This window comes from Brachionichthys hirsutus, chromosome 3 (assembly GCF_040956055.1).
Source record: "Brachionichthys hirsutus isolate HB-005 chromosome 3, CSIRO-AGI_Bhir_v1, whole genome shotgun sequence".
Classification (NCBI taxonomy): Eukaryota; Metazoa; Chordata; class Actinopteri; order Lophiiformes; family Brachionichthyidae; genus Brachionichthys; species Brachionichthys hirsutus.
The window spans coordinates 8,300,918-8,324,341 of NC_090899.1; the positions used below are offsets into that span (position 1 = coordinate 8,300,918).

Sequence of the window (23,424 nt, forward strand, 5' to 3'; positions counted from 1 at the left end):
AGTGCGTTACACTCAGCACCGGGCCAGGAGATGAGATCCCAGTTTGGTACGCCAGTCCTCCGAGTGGTTCAGCATGTTAGGAGTCTGGAGCAGCTCAGTGGAGAGGATTTATCGTCTCTCTTTCAGGGACGCTGCAGGTGAACAACGCTGAAGGCACATTCGCTCATGGATGCAGCCATGTCACCTGCAAAGAATAAAACAAAGTTCTCCTCAGCAGACGTGTTCCGACTCAGTTTTGGATGTGCCGCGCTGTGCTCTCGGTACATTGTTCCATCGCAGCCGCAGTCCGCGAGTGCTGCTTACCTGATCTCTGGGCTGCGCCGGTGCAACACCTGAGCCATCAGCTCGGAGGTCTGGTGGAAGCAGCGACTCAGCTCATCCAGCTTCTGCTCCATGGAGTGGATCCGCTGCTCCAGCTCCCGATAGGAGTTATTCCAGTTGGCACTGAGGTCGTACATGATCATCTGCATCTGGTGACATCAGCCACACAATGCCACATGCAGAATGTATTTACATGGAAAACACCAAAACTAAGCTATTATTACTGGAACTTGACAGACATTTTAAATAATAGACCTTTCTCAACAAGCATTTAATGTGGGCACTGTACTGAGCAATGAAATAGCCTATGAAGTGCTGTGTTTCATCTGTGTACGTAAAGAAAGTGTTTTTCCAGAAGTCCATTTGAACAAAAATATTCCACTTTACCTTAGGAAGGTCCACCATCTCACTGACATAATCTCTCAATTTTCTTTGTTTCAGACGTAAATGTCGAAATCTGTGCAAAAACAAAGTGTTTGAAAATGGTTATTAAGTATTTCAACATAAGTCCTTATGAGACACATGCAGAGGGAAAATCCACTTCATGAATATTTCTGTAGAATTTAGGATTTCAAGTACTGTGTTTGTTAAATAGTTATAAAACTTTGATTTGCTGTAATAGGTTAAAGAGACCCAAATTTAGTGCTGCCTCTTGAACACCACCAAAAAAAAAGAGAGACAAATGGAAACTACAGCAATACGGCAGCCAGCTTCTTAAGACATTAGAGCACTGAAGCGATGGCCTCATTACAGAACACTTGTTTATTCCAAGGTGTGGACGTCCTTCCTGTTCCGACTTTCCACAGTTTGTTTTTTAACAGTGGCCCTTGTCTGGTGTAAAGCAGTAAGTTCAACACTTCCATCCAGACTAACACGCACTCACAAACCTAATCCTGCTTTTAGGACGAGACCTATGCAAGCACGGCTTGACTTCCTGTTTTGTGCAATCTACTTGCTCTTTGAAGACGATCACAGACTCAGAAACAAGATAACGCAAATGGAAAATGTGATGCTTCCATTTTCATTTCCGTGATGAGTGATTCAGAAGATTCACACATTTTTCTGTAAACGGCATCTAATTTGCTTTGAATTATGTATAACAAAAGGGTGGCTCCTTGTTCACACTAGCCCTGATAAACGTAAAATAAACTAATTAATAATGTAAATAAACCAGTAAAAACTGCAGCTCTTTGGTGAAGTTAATGACCCAAATCTACATGTAAGGCACACAAAGCACCGCCCACCTACATCCCTCACCTGGTCACAAACAGACGTGCCTGAATCATTGTGTAACTCACACTCTGATGGCTTCCAGAAGGCATCTCTGGTGTCTTCGGTGTTCACCGCGGTTGCCCTTGGTCAGCCTTGTACGGTGCAGAAGCCAGCACTCCCTTAGCACATTAGCAGCAGCATGGCGGATCTGGAGACAAGGCCATCAGGACTGATTAAAGACAAATATTGAGGTATTCGGGGAGGAACAATGGTAAAACACCATCAAGTCAATCAGGCTGTAAGCTTGATTGAGAAAAATGCTTTCATCCAAACCAGCTCGTTAAATTAAAATAGCCTCGTGGATTTTGGATGAAACACAGAGTTGACAAGAATCTGAAGGACAGGCCGTTCAGATTACAATTCCTGACTTCATGTCAGAGAATTCCTCTCATCTTTTTTTCCACTTTTCGCTTTGATTCTATTCATATCTCTTTGTCTTCTTGCGTTAACCAAGGTAACTGCCCTGTGATGATGTCACTCTGGCCCCGTAGTGAGGGCTATTATTAGAGGATGTCAACGTCTATGTCCAGATGTCTTCCCTTGTTCCCATCAGTGTAAACTGTACCAGATAGGACAGAAGAACACACACACACACACACTCACACACACACCAGAAGCACCCCAAGCAATGCATAAATCTGCACAGAGTCACAGGATGCAGCCACCAGGAGAAAGGAAATGGTTGCATCCTCCGAAGCAGAGCACCTACCACAGTTAAATGAGAACCTGAAGCAATACATATAAAGCAAAAATTAATTAATTAATAATTGTCTTAGCAAAACATTTCAGCTTTTATTCATCAGACGCCTTCCGCCCATCAATAAGCAGCCGTTTGAATCCAGTTTCCTGTCACTCACAGCACCGTCCTGAACACAAGCTTCTTTCCTGGCAAAGACGAGATGATTTCCTGTTTGACGCCTTGAAAGTGCTGCACACGATCCCGTCGCTTGATGTCTTCATATTTATGGAAAAATCTAATTATAATCAGACTGAAAAACCAAAACACGGACGCGATATGGAAAATAGTGATGCACGCATCCTGATAGCGCCGGCCGCTCTATTATACGCCTTGCTGCACTGGAGTAAACTCTGATGAAAGAAAAGGTGGTTTATGAAAGTTTATATAATCACATGACACTTTACTTAAAATGCAAAGATTGTGAAGTCAAGCTCATTAATTTTGTATATCTCAAAATCACACGTCACACATATCACATAACTATGCTGAACTGCTATTGAGAGTCTTTGGTACTTTTGGTATCATATTTCAATCAACTATTGATCATTTTCTGAAGATTGCTGTTTTATGACGCCAAAGCATTGTAGGTTTTTGAAATGTTCAAATTCCTAATTGTACAAAATACACATAAAGTACAGTAATACAATTGGAAACGGCCAATAGGAAAAAAAAGGAAATTGTCATTTTATTTTTGACTAACCAATTATTTTCCTTCTTACCCTTTTAGAGATCTGAATGTCCAGCATGAAAAAGTGGACATGCTTCTCTCCTTTGTTCAGGGCCAACGTCTTGGTAACGACTGCAACCAGCAATGCGGTGCAGGCCACGCCCTAAAACCCAACACACACAAACATGTTGCCACGGTTACTATAATGTATTTGTCATCTGGTTGTCTACTCAGTTTCTCAGAAATCATTTAGGAGATTGATTGAACACTGCAGTGGTGTCAGCAGGGCAGAACTGATTTTGTGCCGGAATTTGTCCAAATCCTTGAATATTTATTTCGTTTTTTACAGGATTCCCCTCAAGAGAGGTCACTTGTTTAAAAACCAAATGTTGATCTGCAAACCTCATATGGTTTAGTCCAATAAATCAAAGCTATATTTACAGAGAGAGTTCAATGGTTAAACACAGGACTTTTGGCACTGTTATAGTGCCGTTTCCCTCAGAGAATAGTTTTGGGCTATTGCTGGACAAGGGATGTACAGAATGAAGGCTGGGAGGCAGAAGGAGCCACACAGTCACAAAAGACACATTTTCAGAAACACAGATGAAACACTGCACTTCAGTCAAAGATAATCAGTCTTTACCTGTTGTTCCTCTTTTCAGCGTGCAATGTTAATAAAAAAAAGAAAGAGAGATCAAGCAAGAGCATAAGAACACACAGATGTCACTGCAATGGTTGAAAAATATCTATATCGCTGTGAAACCTGAGAAATAGTCTTTCCTTGCATCCAGCTCCTCAGAGTGATGGAGGCAAAGAGCGTTGTCAACCGCGGACGCCGCTGCAAACTGAGTTCTGACCGCAGAGGCTTTCAGCCATACTACAGGTGTCAGCGCCGCAGTGACTGGCTCCCAGAAGTGCCCCGATGGGAGAGGGAAATTTATTTTCTCCTAAATCACTGGTACAGGTTGGCACCCCCTCCTGTTGTAATAATGCCAAAGACAATAAACCACCTAAAAATGGATATGGTGGAAAGTTTTCCGTTATAAGGGAGAGATCTTATAAAAACAAGGCAGACGGAGAAATCGAGAGGGATTATTTTCCACTCTGTCACGGAGGTGTCTGAACCGGACTCACACCCGCCACCAGAACCTCGGCCACGACTCTTATCGGCTTTGAGCAGATCAGAGGCGAGGTGTTAGCTAAAGTTCCATGCTCTTTCAGACACACAGCCACGCCTCGCTCCCATTGACTTACTGTTTGTTTTAGTTCATCGTAGCTCTTTGTGTTTAATGTCTAATTAATTCATAATAACTATTACTCCATACCTTTGACACTCCATCAACCCTACTTTCCACCTTCTTTACCTTATCACTCCTTTGCAGTGTAATAAAAAGCAACACCACCTTCCTGTAAAAGGAAAAAAGCATCGCCTTTTAATAATGCAGGACATGTTGACTGGACTTCATTGCTGGGAAATAACTAAGCAATGAAAAATTGAACCTTCATGTGAGGTATGAAAAAGGAAAACGTCAGTGAGCGCATCATGCTCTTTGTCTTTTCATGTGAAAGCCTGGTGCAACCGAGGTCCTCACTTTAAATCACACACTGGGAATTATGGCAATAATTGTTAAATAGGACAAAATCTGGGATAAAATGCAAAATGTGCAGGAGGGAAATGAATCAAGCCGAACTGATGCAATACTAAAAAAAATAGAAAAATGGAGGAAGTGTTGTTGTGATGGAACAAGGAAGAAAAATAAGGAAATAAACCAAACCAAACCAGGGGGATTAGCTGGAACAACGCCAGGCAGGACAGAGCAGGAATATAAAGTAGAACAGAGGAGACATTAATCTCGAGCCTAAGAATGGACAGAGACATTTGAGTGTATGTGAGGTAAAAATGGACAGAAAAAGCAAAGCAAAATGAAATGAAAAGTAAAGTAGCTGTTTTTTATTGTCCTTTTATGCCATTATTATTATTATTATAAACAAAGATCTAGTGTCTCATTCTTTGTGTTTATTTTTTTTAACTTGTATGTCTCTACAGGATATTGTGTTGTCTGACAAGAGGCCAAATTGACCACTTCAAATGATATTAAATGGGTTAGGGTTAGTTATTTCCTCAACAATTATTGTAAGAACGTGTGTTTCTGCACCTATTTGAATGTGTTTTGTTTTGCACTTGCACATAACTTTAATTTAATGTGAAGTATTCTCTGGCTGTGTGTCTCGAGAAATGTCCCTCTGATCTACTTCAAGCTTGAAATGCGAGCTGCTGAGGGCTAAGAGCTAAGTGCAGCGTCAAGTTTGGTACAGCCTGCATTTACTTTCCACGGCTTACCACAGTTTACTTTTCATGTGGGATGCTGGAAATGATGTCACTAACGTTACAACGTCATGACAGGTGTTCTGTTGAGAACCCAAAGGTAGCGAGAAATATGCGTCTCTCAAGAAAGCTAGAAACCAGCAATACCAATGAAACGGCCTCGACGGGCGTGTTCGGGAAAGCCTCTGCAAAAGCTCAAGTGTTGCATTCTATCGACAAGCAACCTCGTTACCATGACTCCGGTGAAGAGGCACACCGCCTTGCCACAGGTGGTGTTGGGCGACACGTCGCCATAGCCCACAGTGAGGAAGGTGATGGCCACAAGCCACAGAGCGGTGCCCATGTTACCTGTCGTTTCTTGGGTTTTTCTGCAGGAAGGAAAAGCATGATTGAGACGGGGGGTCATGGCAAAACATGGATATTGGACAAACAAACACTTTCGCGTGTGTGTGTGTGTGAGAGAGAGAGAGATTTGAAGTGTACACATTGATTAATTCTTGTTCTCAACGACAATCCAATAATACCCAAACCCAACCCATTGGTGTGTGGTGTGAGTTTAACAAAGGTGTTGTCTGTTAATCAAACCGTTTTATCAGTGGGGAGGAAAGGTTGTGGTTTCCAGTGTAAACTTGTAAAACACAAGTCCAGTGACCACAAGCAGAAACCACACAAAGAGTTCCTTCAGTGTGTGAGAGTTCGTATGCTTCTAGGCTGAGGCATTCAAATAATATAGAGCATGGGTGGTGTGTAGCAGCTAAATGTCCAAATGTATGGTCGTCTTATCGCCCATCAATCACAAGCTGTTATAACACTTCCGACAAAGAATCTCATATTAGACTGAGAATAGTGAAACGGAAGGCAAATCCTTCCAGTAGGTTCCAGATGAACAAACGACCTCATTCACTTCAGAGAATACGGGTGGAGTTCGAGGAGAAAAATAGAATATCACAATTATCATAACAGTTATTAAAAATCCATTCCAAACAGGAAAGTCAAATTGACCATCAAGGTTTAAGGAGGAATGCCAAACGACAAAGCTTTTTTTTGAATGCACAGATGTGTGACGGCGACAGGAAGTAGGAGGAAAGATCGTGTAGGCTGTAGTGTGTGCGTGTGTGTGTGTGTGTGCGTGTGTGTGTGCATCTACCTCAGAGAATAAAATTCTGGATTTAACAGAGAAAGCAATCATCATAATCTTTGGCACAAACATCTCAATTATGTGAAATCCTGACAAAGTCTTGAAGTGAAAGAACTGAACACGTGTGTCGTTTAAAATTCACAGGAAAATGTTTGCTGGGTAGCCAGTTAAATACACGTGTACACATTATGTTGGAAAACAAACAAATGATACTTAGAACTACTAGCACTCAAACAAAGAACAGCAACAAGAGCCATTTCCATTCCTATTCCTATTTTCATTCCTATTTTAGATGGTTGTCCCTCATCACAAATATAATTCACCTCAGTGACTAAGTTTGATGCAAATGCTAAATGTGTCTTGTTTGACAATATCCACTAATCATGATGTGTAGCATGCACACAGATCATACTCGAAGCAATGTCTTTGCTTTGTTAAAGTAAAGGTTTAAATTCCATACCTATTCTTCTTCCCTACCTCTCGCACAGAGTAAGCATCCAGGATGCGGTGAGCCAGAAGATGAGGATGAAGACCAGCAATGTGCGCCCTGGATATTTGTTCATCAGTATCTTAAGAACAAAGCGGAAGGTGAAGTTGATGCGGTTGAGCGAGCCGATGCTCCTGTAGGAGGCGCTGAGCAGCACTTTGCTGTGCAGCAGGATGGTTCTGCGCACCAAGTACAAGCGGAGGAACATCAGCATTGACAAGAGCAGCTCCACGTTCATCAGGGCCTGACCATGGTGGTTAGAAACGCAGGCTGGTGCTAAGGAGGAGGAGTTGACATGGAGGCCCACTTCCCAGTATGTGCCAACAGGATGGACGATACAGACCAGCAACTCCAGAGTGATGGCAATCACCCTGTGGCTGGTCATAGCTATACGCCAATCCAAGTGGTTGTGGTCGATGATGAACAACTGAAAGATGGAAGATAGCAAAAATAAAAAGCTGAGACAGGAAAAAGTACGTACATTATTACGTATGCAAATAGAAACACGTTCATTCATTGAATGGGTGTTTCCTATCCCAGTTCTTCTATGGGGGAGAGGTGGGGTACACCACGGAAGTGTCGCCAGCACGGCACGGGGATAAACGTTTTTTACCAAACAAAATGTTGTGTGTCCTGTCAGAACATGGTCCTGTTAAATTGTACACTTTGTGATATAAATGTCTGATTAAATATTGGAGTAAACAGATTCTCTCTGAATATCTATGGTAAAATTACAGAACACTGATAGTAAAACTAATACTTGCTTACTGCTGTGGTAATAATATGCTCTGTTCATAAAAGAAAACAATATTCAGAAGGTAAATATCTTTCTGCTCTTGTTGCATGACTTTTTGATGATGGAGATGTGTTTTTTTTTGTAACAATTTAGCCACATCACACGTTGCGAACGCTGCCTGTATTCTTGTCTCCACCCAAAACCTGCCCTCCCTTATCTGTTCCTCACACTTTCACCGCCCCGACTTGTATCAGATACAAACGTGTGCATGAAATGCATGAAAGTTCTGGAAATGAGAGCATGATGCCAGCAGACTAGCAAAGCCGTAAAAAAGTCCCGAGACGTAATGGAGCATTTATTTCCACTGTGTATAAACATATACGTGGTTAATGCACTTGTTTTTTACTGCACTTTATCGAATACATATGTTGCGTGCGTGTGAGGTTTACTCTGTACACTTTCTTGTTTATTGAATTCACACGCAAGGAGAGTGGGCCCAGTGGATTGGGAAAATGCTGCAGCTGCAGCATCGTGCATGACTATGTGGGCTGAGGTTTTCATTCAGGACTTTCATACATACAGCAAATATAACACCGATAATCAGTGTTGAGACTACCATCAGTGGAGCAAGAGCTTCTTCTGAAACTACTCCCCTCAAGTATCTCTGAGAAAGCAGCATTCTGACCACACTAATTCGGAAAAGAAAAAGAAAGGGCAATTAAAAGTGCACGCACACTTGGAAACAAAGGGCAAAGGTCAAACTCACCCTGATGTCCTTATAATGGAAAGCTATAATAAGGACCAGGAGACACCCAGTGGACAGGCTGATGGAACAGTTCATTACTAAGGCAATGCTTGAGCACTGCAAAGGAAAGAAAGACACATTTACATGAGGTATAAAAGTATCTGTAACATCTGACATTTCTTTTATCTCCATTAATGTTCTTCATGATCAGGAGTTTTTGAAATAGCTTATGAACTGGATGTTTTCCTCCATCTGCTGAGCAGCAGGAGAGCAGAATACCAAAATGCTAACAGAAATTCCAGCGTTTGTTTATTGTCTGTTTAAAATCAGTTATACTCAGCTTCCACATTATGAGGATTTGCTGCTGTTCTATTTAAAGTAATAGTAATTCAGTTCACTTTGGCTTTGTTATCGTGTGAGATATGCTAATTCTTCATCATGTATTTTATGAGGCATTGATAGACTAATTGTGACTAATTAGTAAAAAAAAAAAAAAGGAAAAAGAAATTTTCATTACATAAAAATGTTTTGAATGTTCAGTACTCATGTAGGAATTATTATTTGTATGTTGAAAAATACACCTGAAGAATTAGGAAAGATACAACTTTATTAGTCTTGCAATGGGGAAACTGTAGAAAAGGCAATTAAACACTCTTAATTCATTGGTTCAAATAAAGTAAATAAAACCGATTCAAGTACTGTTCCTTCATTCCTCTTCCAAACCACCTTGCCCATTACCGGGTCGTGCTGGAGACTATCCCAGCAGTCAACGGGCGAGAGGAGGGGTACACCCTTCATCACAGGGCCACACACACATGCAAGTTGGATTCGAGTTCTGTAATGAGCATCATTTTAATTACAAACATGATACCTAAAAAGTTGTGACTCGAACTTTTATTAAATTGAAGGAGTAAATTCTTTCCATTCTACTGAACTGACATCTGGGGACGATGATTTGGTTTGGCCCTAATGATCTAAATTAAGAACTAAGGATAGACCGGTGTCACGCAACCTTGATTTCATTCATGAATCTCAGGACAATTGAATGCCAATGGAGGTTTTTAACACGAAGGACCGTTTAATGTGGCTTGCAGTAAAAAAGATAATTACAAACCTTCAAACTTGGGGAAACTTGAGTGTGTAGGTAGTATGATGTGATGCATTTGGCTAGGTAGGCTATTTTCCAAAGATTTTCCGTAGCATCCACATCATGCCTGTATTTCATCCAGGGCTAATTATAATACCCCTCAAAAACTCAACATTTTGCCATAACAGAAAGTTCAACAAGAAGTTTCTTGCAGTGTGTCTGAACTTATTTTTGTCATTTCGGGCCCAGTGAACCTGATTTGGATTAGAGTTACCACAGACTGCTCATCAAAATGTTGGCAGGATGGACAGTGAGCCACTGCAATCATGACAGGCCAGCCAATGTATCGCAAAGAACAACAACGGTAGTAATAATAATAATAACTCAGAGCGGAAACCTCTGCCAAGCAGCTCATTCCACTCATAATAGGATTTACACCGTCCACATGGTGATCTGGATCATCACCAAAAGGTTCTAGATTGTTCTTGGTATCTTTATACACCAACCATGAAAAGTAAAAGTGAATCAGAGCTGATGTGTATTTTTAACTGATTTTTGAATCCATAAATGGAGTTTTCAATGTTAAAAAATTTAACATTTTCTCACGACCTCATTCTGGATCAGATCCAGAAGAAACTTTGCATGATAGTGCAAATCAGACCCCTTTATGACAGTGATTTTTGGTAAGTGAATTGAATGCATATTTTACAAGACTTTTTGAAATTAAATGAAATGTATTATGTTCAATTAAGCGTGGATCGTTTCATGTGGGCTGACCCTTGACCAATACATATCAGAGCAGTTCATGGCCATGTCACCCTATTATAAAATGCAGAGTGTGCCGTTTTTAGGAAGGTATCATTATGTCCTACATTCAGACAGCTACAACAGACAGAGCACGCTTATGGGTGTGCTTGTTAATGCAAGGCCACAAGCCAGATTTAGAGTAACAACCCCACTGCACAATCCTGGTCAACAGAGACTGTTAACTTCCTGGTTAACACTGCACACACGAAGACGAGCCACTGTGAGCCTCGTCATTTGACGAGACACAAGCTCCAAACAATCACGTCTAAGAAGAGAGACACACAGTTAATTAACCACGAGTGTATTTTAATAACAGGACTTAAGAGGTGCAGAACGAAATACACAGCAACCAAAAGCACCCTGTGGAATCTGGTGGAACCAGCCATTCAGGAAGTAGCGAGGGAACGCCATGCCTTATAGTGAAGGCCACAGGTGTAGCCAATCTCCCCGACAAGATGCAGAACCCGTGAAGGGAGGAACACAGACCACCAACACGGGCAAACACAAAATGCCTGAGGGCCATCACACCCCCAGAAGGACAAGACCCCCATTACAGGGTCTTATGCAGAACCAGCAGGATGCACATCAGACAGTTGATTATGAGCTGATCCAACACACAAAATTTCAAGACCCCACTCACCAACGTCCTCAATAGCAAGCCATTATTATAGAGGCTGGGGGCCTCTATCTCACCACGGAATTTCATCAGATCCAGAGTGAGGTTAGGAAGAAATATGAAATTTTATCATTGAAAACTCCATTTATAGATTCAAAAATCTGTTAAAAATCCACGTAAACTCCGATTCACTTTTACTTTTCATGGTTGGTGTCTAAAGATACCAAGAACAATTTATAACCTTTTGATGATGATTTTATAAATATGAGCGGAGGTCTGCGCTCTCCGGGTGCTTTTCTAGCTAACTATAAACTTGTTTTAATAACAGAACTTAAGAGCAACCAAAAGTACGCTGCGGAATCTAGAGGAACCAGCCATTCAGGAAGCAGCCAGAGAGCGCCAGCTTGGAAAGGCCTTGCAGTAAAGGCCACAGGTGTAGCCAATCTCCCTGACGAGATGGGAGGAAGACCAAAGCACCAGCAAAATACAAACAGGCCGGGGGCCATCCCCCCCCCCCCCCCCCATCAGTGAAAACTGATGTTAAAACATGGCATATAATCTAAGCAAAAGACAAAGAGAGCTTTAAGAGAAATAGAGAAAAAATACAAAGGGCACAATCTGCCAAGTACAGATGGAAAGAAAAGTCAATCAATGGTTATTATCTCCGTTATTACATAATATATTTAATGCTTTCAGATTCAATTTGGTGTTATTTGGGATGGAATAATTGTTTTCATATTGACAGCCGACAATCACAAACTGAGGATGGTCATCATTTACAAAGATTTATAGTATAGGATATACAAAAAAGTTGTTTTTCTTGTGTGATATATAAACATGCATACTTCGATGATAGCGGTCTGTGTGTATTCTTGCAATGTTTAAAATACCAGACATCGCGGGATCAACGTATGGATCAGTATTCCTGTGGATACCGTTTTCAAGGACATTTAAAATGAGCTACATAATAGAGGATACGAGTAAGTGTCCAGGTCAAAGGGCACTCCTGACTCTAATAAAGCCAAACTCAAGACTTAGTGACTGTTGGGCCAGCCACGCAAACACCCTAATTATACGTTAAATGATGTGGAAAGATAGCCTGAAGTACTTTGAGAAAGCTTGCTACATGGGAAGAGGTGAAACGTGGAAAAGTGTTCCATTAATAGCTTTGTTTTTCATGCATATCCATGGAAAGGTGGTCGTAAAATATAACTTTGAAAAGAATTAAAATATCCTGCATAACAAAGCGACTAAACCTTTTTAGTCGCTTTGTTTAGAAAGCCATGTTTTCTGTCTACAAGGAAGGAAGATGCCACGGCTCACACCACATGAAGCTTAAAGGTGAAATGTGTTACATAAGTTATGGTTAAAATCACCAATGCAGCTTCCCCAAAATCATTTAACTCTGGAACAGAACTTTTTTTTTCCAGTGCATCAGCATTTCTGCTACAGCGAAGTTGATGCACATTGTTAGGAACAGACAAACACCTGTTCTCGGTTCCTACTTGTAAACTGGAATGGTAATGTTATATTGGTGCCAGCAGCATTCGTTTTCTCCAGGTCTAATTATTTCAACAGATCTGCCATATTTCCACTGATTTCTCTAAAGAGTGTAGCTGATCCGAGGGGGGGGGGGGCTCTGACACTGTAATCAATCTCTGACCTCACAGCATGGTGGTGGTCTGACGCTTCGCAGCATGCATGAGGACTTTTTTCCACATGCAGAACTGGCCTGCGCTCCATAGAAGAAGTCAGCAAGAGTTAATAATTTGTTGATTGTGTGGCCTGGCATCGCTATCCAGTGAGATCTGCACGTTAAAGCCATGAGGCTGTGTGTCTGGAGATGGGAAAACTAACCAGGAGGTCAGGGAGGCTCAACGCGCGTGTTGCCTGGCATATGAGGTGAAAAGGTGCATTAGGAGAACATATCGGGTCACTGGGATGGGGTTCAGCACCAGCTATGAGATATTGTGCGTAAAATTACAAATATTTAGAAGAAAGGCTTCTAACATGTATTATGTCTGTTGGGAAAATTATTTTATGCTATTTCACTTTCAGAATCAAGAGACTTTATTGATCCCAAAGGGAAATGAAGTGCCTTAGTAAATAGAAGTTCTATAAATTTGACGATATCTTTTAAGACCATTTGGTGAGACAAAGTGAATTTAGATTTGGGTTTTTTTGGTTTTTTATGTGAAAGATTTGGCTGCATGACAACGTCCTATCAAGGTTCTAACGATGCACATCAAAGCGATGCTGAAAGCAGACACGGAGACGGAAATATGTCATTTAAAGCAACTTTCCATCGAGTGAAGTGACTCAAACCTACCGGCTCATAAACGAAGGAACACGCCTCGGTGTGGATTATCATGAGGAGGATCCCGAACACAGCGGTGGCCAAAGCCAGCGCGCAAAGACGCCTTTTATCCTCCAGTAAAAACTTCCTGTCCCGCAGCTTGTGGAGGTTTCCTCCCTCCGCGCCGGCGGGTCGAGGTGTCAGCGGCGCGGACGCTTCGGCAGCCTCCCCGCCGCTTCGACCGGCCGGACCGTCGCAGCTGGAGTCGCCCAGCCGGCTGCAGCTCGTCATCTCCATCTCCAGAGCGCAGGCGAGCGGTCCCGGTCCGTCTGCCCCCGGCGCCCCGCCGTCGCCCTCCGACGGCTCCTTTCGGTTCTTTAGGGTTGAACACGGCATCGTCAGACCAAGCGCGCTGCCGAGCAGACTTTCTCCTCCGGGGCTTTATCGTGCCAACAGCATGAGTGGCGTGCTTACGCGTAAACTGATGCTGTTTGCGCACGACCGTGCCCACGTACTCCTGTTTTGTATGCGTTAGTACTTAGTGCGTCAGTCAGCCTCAAATTAAAAACTTTGTTTGTGCATGGATCTGTCTGTGTGCACGATTTTTGTTTGTTTTTGTTTGTTAATCATCCGGAAACAAAACATTGTTATTTGTCTTGCTTTACTGGAGTAAACTAATGAATAATAGGGACATAAATAAGAATAAAACCACAAGGAACGTCAGGTTGCGTCTCTTTTACAGGGATGCAATTCCACTGCAGCTGCAGAGCGACATCTCGTGGTGAAACCTCCTCATTTACATGCGGTGACTCAAATCCGCCCCAGCTTTCAAACATTTTCAGATAAATTATATATAAAATAAATATTTCAAATGTTTTATTTGTTGAATAACTGTACATATAAATATAACAAGTTAATATAACGGTGAAAATAGTTTTTAATTTTTTGCATTTGCATGATATCCCATCATGCAGCGCATCCCATATTAATTACAATCATTTTTTCAGAGCAAAGAATATTGTGACCAAAGATCATTTCATAGCTTAAATCAAGAAGTTTAAATTAAATGTACAGAAACAATCTAAAAGGGGAAAAAAAGTACTCCAGTGCAGTCTTCAAAAGTCTTCATGAAGTGTCTTTATGTCCAATGTTCCCTCAGTTTGAGCCACTCATTCAGATTTTAATAAGACAGTCTGGTTACTGGTTTCATGTTCTCTTATAAGATTGGTCTGTCCCAAGAGAAAAGCCAAGGTTGAGCATAGGCTGTACTCTGCTGCAGACTCAACAACCAGACAAAGCCAGTTCCATTCTCTACTCGCAACACGACCCAAATTATGTCGTCCAAGGTTTGGCTCAAGTCCCTGCGCATATATGAACGCTAGAGTGGGACAGTTGATATTTGGAGTTGTAACTTGTTGATACTTCTGTTGTTCATCTTTTATTCAGCAATAAATACTTTGCTGAAGACACGACTGTCTCTTGAGACCCTGTTGCCTCTGCTCACTGCATTTCCTTCACATCAAACACAAAATTCAAACGTGATATGTTCTTGTTCTGAAAACAAAAATTATCTGTCATAGATTACCAAAACATCCTGCGCAATTGACTTTTAAAAACTAAAATTTGAGTTCTCCCGGTAAATGGATTTGCAATAGCACCAGGTTTAGTGTCAAATGTATATTTTATACTGCAAGTACCCTATGCAACAAACTTGCAGAAATAAACACTCCCCTTGCCCTTCTTAGCAGGACATTTACGGGAGGAACAGCGTCACACGAGTCCATCGTCTGCTGCAGCATCCTGCTGAGGGTAATGAATGGCCTTTAGCGATCTTCAATGCTCTAATTGGCAGGATGGATTTAAGTACAATGTTCGGACTGACAGGTCAAAATAACAGACGGCGTCACGCAGAACTAAACACACTGACTCAGCAGCCCTGATTGAAGTACGATGCAATAGAAGTGACCCGTCGGGTGTGAGATCAGCAGCTAAACTACGAGCGTAAATGTAAAAACATATATATATAAAATCAAAATACTCGTTGAAACATATTCAGGATTTATATAGCTGTAGCTGATTTCCCAGTACAAGAAAATCACAATACAAACTTTAAAAAAAAAACACACACGTCTTTAAGCAGGCCATAAAATATTGGATAGTTCAGACAGCAGAGTCCAAAATACTTCAAACCATGTTTGAATTCTACGAGTTACATTTGCAATATACAGCAGTCAATGCCATTAAAAACAGATCATTACATGTCTTTGTTGTGACCAGAGCGCCAACCAGTGGTGGCCAAATAAATTACAACAATAAAAGTGAGGTTAGAAAGTGTGCGTATATCTATGGTACCTAAGTTCCGTTATTTACAAGGAGTTTAGCAAAAGAAAATGTCACCATAATGTAGCTATAATAGATTAAAACCCTGAATCACATCTTACATTGATTTGCTGTGACTGTTACACTGAAGTATTTGGAGGGTGCCGACAGAGAGATTGTCATCAAAACACACTGAACACCTGAAACTTTGGTATTAAAAGATATTGCTGCGAGTTCCTGAGCTAGAGCTAGCACCCACCGACTCAAGTCATTCTTCACACAAACGGTACAGAGTAAAACAATTAGCAACGCAGACCTGACAGATAATAAAAAGATTTCATTCATTCAAGCTCGGTGTCATCTCTGTGCCGAGTCGAGCCCAGACATGGAGGGGAAATGATCAGAAACTGAAAGACTTGATAACACGTGGCTCATTTGAAGGGACGCTCTCAGCACCTTCTCCACACGCTCTGTGGACGATCTAGCCCTTCACCGCTGTCCATGGCTTCAGAGCGGCCTGAGGCAGAATGAACTGTGGTGGCGGCTGCGGTAGGATGTAGTAGCCAAACACCTGCTGGGGCAGAGGAGGCGCTGGTGCTGGGGGCACGCACACGGTGCTCAGGAACACTGGGGCACCCTTCTTGTACTGTGGCCAAGCTGGTGCAGGTTGGTAGACGTACTGGAATCCAGCAGGCATCTGGAAAGAGAGAAAGAGAAAGAAATGAGTGCGAGACTAGAAAGAGATGGTTCCCATCTTTGTCCATGAGGGAGGAATCATCGGTACTTTCATTTCTAAAATACACTGAAACGTCATCACATGATAAGAAATCCCACAGAAAGACCAACACTTTGGTCGTCACGGCGCTTTCAGACGATCCCACCCCGTCTGTAAGAACCGAGACAAACGCCCGTTCATCGCTACAGAAGCAAATGTTCAGACAGGATCGTGTGAACATTTGTTGGGAATGACTTCTCCTGGGCAGCAATGAAACTGCGGCACAGAGAAACGTCATTTTTCTAAATTGGATTTCTTGACTGTGGAAAAACTAGAGAATATCACCAGAAAACAATAGATGGTCTACAAAATAAAATAAAATAAAAATGTACCAAATTCCTGCCGTATTTGGCCCCGTCTGCCGCTCTTCCTTGCCTCTTCCGAATCCTGGGCACCATCACTATGTTGTAGGCGTTCCCTCCCGATTCTGCCTTCTTGGCGACCTCTCTCTCATCTTTGGCCTCCTCCTCGGTGTCACTTGATGCTGTGGAGCCGCAATCCGAGGAGGACGCAGAGTGGTAGTCGGACGTGTCCAGGTTGACCGACTCCACAGTAGCGTCGTCCCGTTCCACCGCTGCGTCCTCCTCGTCTTCTTCAAAACGAGCTATTGTGAAGGGCCTGCTCTTCTCCCCAGATCTGTGAAGAGGGCAGGCAACTATTTAAATTAAACGTCCAATCATATTCAAAGCACCGACCTCTCACAGTCATCCCCTCCGTGGCCTTTCTGAACTCACAAACCTCGTTTCCGAAGCTCGCCTATCAACGCCATCCCGAGCCCACCGACGGACTCACCTTGCACACACCTCCAGCGGGTCGATCCACAGAGTGAAATCAGGCGGAAGGCCGAGGTCGCTGGGTGCGAGCATGCTCTCCTCGCAGGCCTTCAGGACCACTTCATCACCGAGTACTCCATTATTGACTTGGATACACCTGCAGGGGCGTCAAAGGATGTGTAAACGTCAGCCAGGAGGAATAATAGCTGATCTCTGAGGGAGGAGAGAGGGAGACGGTAAATACCTGTACGCCTGTCCTTTGCTGGGGGAGTCTGGGTACCAGTGGCCATCGTATCTGTCACGCAAAAGTTTCCGCAGCTTCTCCGCAAACGATTCTGCCTTGGCTTCATCGAGCTTACCCCGAGCCACAGCGAGGCGTTTGAGGAAGTCGACGCCAGCCTTCAGCTCTCTTTCCATGATGTCTGTAAAAAGCGTGAGAGGGGGAAAAAAAACCACACGATACATCACTGCTTGTGTTTTTATTCCAGTCTGAGCCTCTGCTATCATTTCTCATGACAACAAGAAGCAGCTTTATCAGAGTATTTAGTTAAAATCATTTGAGGCATTTACGAGCAGCTCTTCCCTGAGCTATCCGTTATCAGAACCTCCACGTGAGCACTGCGTTCAGCGCATGTAAAAGAGTGTACTATTTTTATTTTATTGTTATTTTGCATCAATTGAGTAATTTAAGATTCATTTTATTTTTATCGTTAAATGTCGATGATTTATGTACTAAGGACTTTCAACGGAAACAAGACCGCAAGGGCTTTTTTGAAATGCTCCTCTTAGACAGGATGTTTGACTGTATTTGTACTGTAATACATGCTAACGTTTGACTGTACTTGTACTGTAACATTTCTATCTAATAAATATATTCATCATTCATCAGGCTCTGTACGGCTGCATGCATCACTGATCAGCTGCTCGAGTGTTCAAACAGTACTGAAGCCGACACTCCTGTTTTGACTGGTGTATTCCAATCTTGACATCACTTGAGGTTTTCCCCCGACGATAACATGTTTGTTTGGGCTGCGTGCCAAATGTCAGCCTGACCAGAGAGGAACGCACGTTGAATAAAAGGCCAAGGTTATTCCAACTTTGTAGCCAAGCTGACTTAACGATCAGCGTGCAAACGTCCTGCTGACACGCCACTGCCACTTTAGCATACGCGTGTGTGTGTGTGTGTGAGAACATTATTATTTTGTCCCAGTAGACGCAGCCTCTTCAGAACACGAGCAAAACAAGCACATTTAAATCCCTGACTAATACTTCAGCCGTTCGCCGGGCAGCCTTGATATTCCAGGGTGTGATGCGAGGCTGGGTGAAACAGCTTCATCTTCAGGTTGTTGTTGCTTCTTCTCTCCTTTTCCTAGCCATCATTCGGAAGCCGAACGTTCACTCCAACCAGTAAAACGTTACTCGTCTTCATCGTCACTTTTTCAGACCCATACACCCAGAGAGGAACAACTCCCGCCACCTGGCGAGTAAATCACGGCGGTTATCCGCCACACCGGGTAAACGTCTCTGCTAAGACAACCTCGGCATGCAGAGTCGTGTTGGGCGTGTCGCCAGCACGGCGAGGAAAACACAACTTGTTTATCATTGGAAATAAAACCACTGAGAAGAAGAGGGTGAAGACCGCCCGTGGTCGGGAGCGAGGAGGATGTCGATTAAATAATGAAGCATCTCATGTTCTGTTCATGGACTCTATTGGGCCGCGTTGTTTCTGGTTTATTTATCTTTTATAGAGATTAATCCCAGTTGAATTCTACTCAGCCATTCATCAATATATGAAAAATTATTCTGCTTCAACTTGGCTCTGGACTCTTCCAAGTCTGTAATCAACATAATACTCAACAAAATGCAGATATTAAAGTATATGGAACACAAAAAGGCCATTGACTATCTTGGCTGATGGATTACTTCATCTACCGGTAACGCTCGGCTGGCGAGTCAAAAAGGTAACTTTTGGACGCTGCACAGACACATTTTGCAGTGTCAGATTTCTGCTCCTGGCCCTGAGGAAGGTTAGAGCGGCCTCGTGTTGCGCTGCCCTCTGGAGGTCACACAGATAAACGGCGCTTTAACCGACGGGGCAAACATCTCATCCTCGTCTTTCATAATCACCGACTGTCTCTGCAAACAAATTCAGTTTCTGTTGGAAGAACAAACATTACGACAGCATTCTGAAATATATACTGATAATCAATACTCAAATTTGGTTTCAGACATGCTGAAACGGAGCTCTCCTACTGCGTCTTGGATAGCCCGTTGATCCATTGGTGCATTGATGGGTAGTTTAGATCCAGACTGACACGCATCAAGCTTTAAAATACTTGTGAAACTCGGTGAAAACTTAAAGTAACAGAGTGAATGCTTCAGTAATACGCTTAAAATGTAGCCATTTATTTTAGCTGAGGGTTATTTGGTTGGTTGCCATCGACAACCACACCTTTAGATGCCATAAAATCCTGCACGATGATGTCATTATCAGCCAGCTGTTTAAATATGAACCTTGACTGTTTGAGAAACTTCTACGTTGTGAATATACAAACTGGATATTCCCTTTCCTGAGTACGCGCAGGAAGCCGAGACCGGGCTGTTGGGCTTTTTGACGACAGGTGGCTTTGACGGGACTCTATTAGAATAACTGCTTCAGATGTTTATTTGGCCCAGGGGCAATTGTTCAACTGACAACAGGCACCATCCCAAATCACTGGATTACCTGCGGCGTGTTCCATTCAAGACCGAGCAGGTGAGTCATGTTTGTAACTAAACCTGCATCAGACGAGCGTAAATTGTTCTCTTGTTCTCGACACCAGAGGAACTTGCACACTCTGTTTTGTTGATATTGCTTCACACCCATTGTGTCATTTCTGTCCTAATCGGTTTCCTCAAATGCCCCCCCCCCCGCCGCTGCGACAAGGACCGGATTTGATGTCGGCGAATCGTTGTTCTGTTAGAAGTTTTGATGAAACTTGTTTTCGTGTCAGTGCGACATGAAAGAACAAATACAGAAACGCAGCAGCGGCGAGTGGAAGGAGAGGACGCGTGTTTGTGTCTGTCGGAGGGAGAATTCGGGCTAGATGAAGATCAGCTTCGGTTTTTCGTCTTCCTGTCGTGACAAAGGAAACTTTTTGCCTGGGTTTCCAGACGGCACGGAAACCCCCCCAGTGGAAGTATTAAATACATTTCAGAATTACACTGCACACAAGTACAGAGGTGATTATCCCATATTCTATTTTGTGATGACAGATCCAATCTATACATCTAATAGATCTATATACACTAAAAAAAATACAATAAACCAGTCAGAAAGAAAAAATATATAATTCACACAGAACTTCAAATTTGTGAAGCGAAACAACCTAAAACGAACAAAATGACAGAGGAAAACAAAGTAATCAGTCTGTTACGCACACGCACGCACACGCACACGCACACGCACGCACACGCACGACACCAACAACGTGGCTTCACTAAGGGCGTCACAATAAACTAAATTATAACAGTTTATTAGAATAAAAATTAACAGTACTCACAATAAGAACTTAAACTGCAACAGTACTCACGGTGAACAGCGTCCCGCAGCGCGCGCGCGTCTGTTGTCTCGCGCCGATGCGTTAATTATTATGATCATTGATCAGCACATGTTGCTTCCTTGTTCTCTCTGTTCCGTCTCGGCGCTGCTGCAACGTAGACGCAACATGACCGTCAGCGTGACTCACTTCCTGTTTACTCACACCGTGAGCAAGCGCTGACTGGCTGCCTGCGCCAGCGACGCCCCGCCCACTCCAAATAAGGGCAGCCAGGGAGAACCGGGACTTCACGCTGTTCTGCTGCAACAATCTGCTTCTCACTAGAAAGTTATTGTGAAAGTTATGGCGAAGGTTTGTTTGGTAGTCATTGTATGTATTTATTTATCTTTTTTTATTTGATCATAGATCCATGTGTCTTTACTATGGAATAGATTATTAATAAAGTCTTAGTTTAACTTGCTTGATTAAATCTTATTTAAATTATATCACCAGTGGAATAACCTCTTTAACTGGTTAAACATATTGTTTAATCTGTCACAAAATATTTTTGACATAACACAAAAGAGCAGAAACACAACATGTAATACTTAATTATACAATTATCCAATTCAGTATATAATACAGCACAGTGGAACCTCAGACGTCGAATCTCTAAATAGAAGAGGGATCTAAGGCATCATCTCTCAGCCCAATACAGTCTGTCTCTTTCAATAAAGTTTCACAACCGTTCACACTGTGAGTCAAGTGAAACTGATCATGATACTTGTGACGCCCCATTAGGAAAAGAAACCGCTTGTGTCTTCAATGACCTTTAGGACACATAAGAGTACCTTTGACTAAATTATCAAGGGGTCACCTTAATGGCTGCCGTTATATTAGCAACCGCAGAAGATTTTAAGATTCTGTTCTCCCTATCATTTAGAAATGAAGGAGTTTCTCGGCTGAGAGTCTGAAATCTTCAAATCCTAAATTAACATCAGAATTAGCCTGCAGGGATTATTGCTGTACATTTTGGTATCACCACTTTTTCTGGAGGACAGGTAATCATCAATAAACAACAGTGGGACTCTTTAACAATAATAGCTTAATAACATGATGTGGATAAAACAGTTATATTTATTGGTCATATACACAATACAGTATATATACAGTAACTGCAGTTTTAAAAATGAATGCATATGAAGCATTATGAGAAACGCTCTTGTGCAGAACTGTGCTTGCTGTTTGTGACCACTGGAGGGCAGCCTGTTGCGCCTTCTCTTTTCATCCCGTCCGACATGTTGGTAGTTCTCCACGTGTTCATAGCACAGTGCACTCGATTCTAGAATTAATCAGTCATGATCGTCTCTTACTGTCTTTTATTAACATACCAGGCCAAACTTCCATTTTCAATACTCTTTATTATATTATTATTATTATTATTATTATTATTATTATTTAGCAGAGTAGCTGCTTCAGGCTGTGGTATAAAGAATAATAAATAATTATAATGACCATTCACAGATTCAGATCTCTGTATTTTTCTTGCTGCCTGGATCTTTGTCCCGCTTGCCAACTGAAAAGTAAATTATTGCCACCATATGAAATTTCTACTTTTATGAAGCTCATTATTAATAGTTTATTTACATTTCTAAGCACAAAGCCAACGTTTATTATATAACAACTGCAGCAGCAACAAGGAATGCATAATTAGCTTTTTTTTTGATGGCCAATGGAAAACTAAATTGCGTTCTCATTATTTGTTCATATATTTTTCTCTTTCACCTCCTCTGCTGTTGCTGACCTCCTTCCCACACGACTAGCGGTGAAACACTGCAGGCCATTCACATTGCTAACTATAAGACTGACTGCATTACCAAGACTTTAAACAAACTATTACTTCTCTCAAACAGTTACAAGAAATTCTGCTTCTTTTTTCTCCTGACTTTCTAATCCTGATATAGACCTTGCAGATTCGACACAACTTTATCTGAAAAATATTGATTTTCCTTGTCAGTTTGTCGGTTTTGCTTCTCAAACGTTGCTGCTGTCAAACAAAAACACTTTAAATGTGGATATTTCTCACAAGTATTGGAAATGAAAGCACTTGACCTTGAAATTTGACCGTTCTTTTTTCACAGTAGCTTCTCTCTGAGCACGTCTGGCGGTTGTCAGGGAGGCCCACACGCATACGCCGCATGCAGCCTGCTTCGCCTTTAAAGACGTATTGATTTCTCTCTCTCACAGGGAGCTTAATGTGATCGACCGGCCAGGCCTTTCAACATCAGCGCCAGTATCAGCATCTCTTCCCCTCACACACATGCTGCTTCTTTTCCCTCTAGGAATGACTGTCCTCGGGTTGGGCCAATAGCTGACCTGCATTAACACAGAGGTGTTTGTCCCAGCATCCAGTCCCTCTTCATCTCTGATCCTCACCAAAGTGGTTAAGTATGGAATGTGTAGTTTCCCCTTTGATAAAGGATATGAGCGAATGCAGCAGATGCTCCTTTAACCTTTATAATCTACCATCTCCCTCCTCCTCCTCCTCCTCCCCTCCACCTCTCACTGGGTCGATAGCTATTTGTGTTGGTAATGCATTATAGACAAGTGCCTTGTTTTTAGATTGAAAAAAGTTTTGTTTTTATTTGCTGCCTTGCAAACAGATTTATTTTTTAGGATTATGTCTCAATATTTTCTTACCCTTTTTTAAAGCACAGAAATAAAGACTTATTCTAATAATTATGAATATAAAGAAAATAATGATAAAGTTAATTATTAATTCATTCTGTCCCAACAGCAGTA

General features: G+C 42.1%; 2 protein-coding genes across 3 annotated transcripts; both read right to left on the reverse strand.

The window, feature by feature from the left end:
• Positions 1 to 299: 299 nt before the first annotated feature.
• Positions 300 to 13,633, reverse strand: kcnn4 (potassium intermediate/small conductance calcium-activated channel, subfamily N, member 4). The gene is made up of 7 exons (XM_068758435.1): positions 13,271 to 13,633; positions 8,453 to 8,548; positions 6,941 to 7,377; positions 5,558 to 5,693; positions 3,052 to 3,162; positions 1,622 to 1,741; positions 300 to 470 (listed from the first exon to the last, which is right to left on the reverse strand). Exons 1-7 carry the CDS (start codon positions 13,631 to 13,633, stop codon positions 300 to 302), a joined length of 1,434 nt encoding a protein of 477 aa, XP_068614536.1.
• Positions 13,634 to 15,275: 1,642 nt separating this feature from the next.
• si:dkey-79d12.5 (maternal B9.15 protein) lies at positions 15,276 to 20,787 on the reverse strand. 2 transcript variants are annotated; one of them, XM_068756157.1, is made up of 5 exons: positions 20,647 to 20,787; positions 17,349 to 17,526; positions 17,124 to 17,261; positions 16,664 to 16,967; positions 15,276 to 16,253 (listed from the first exon to the last, which is right to left on the reverse strand). In XM_068756157.1, exons 2-5 carry the CDS (start codon positions 17,519 to 17,521, stop codon positions 16,038 to 16,040), a joined length of 831 nt encoding a protein of 276 aa, XP_068612258.1. In that variant the 5' UTR covers positions 17,522 to 17,526; positions 20,647 to 20,787; the 3' UTR covers positions 15,276 to 16,037. The 2 variants fall into 2 exon arrangements, with proteins under 2 accessions (XP_068612258.1, XP_068612266.1); XM_068756165.1 differs by having other exon boundaries at positions 20,677 to 20,776.
• Positions 20,788 to 23,424: the final 2,637 nt, after the last annotated feature.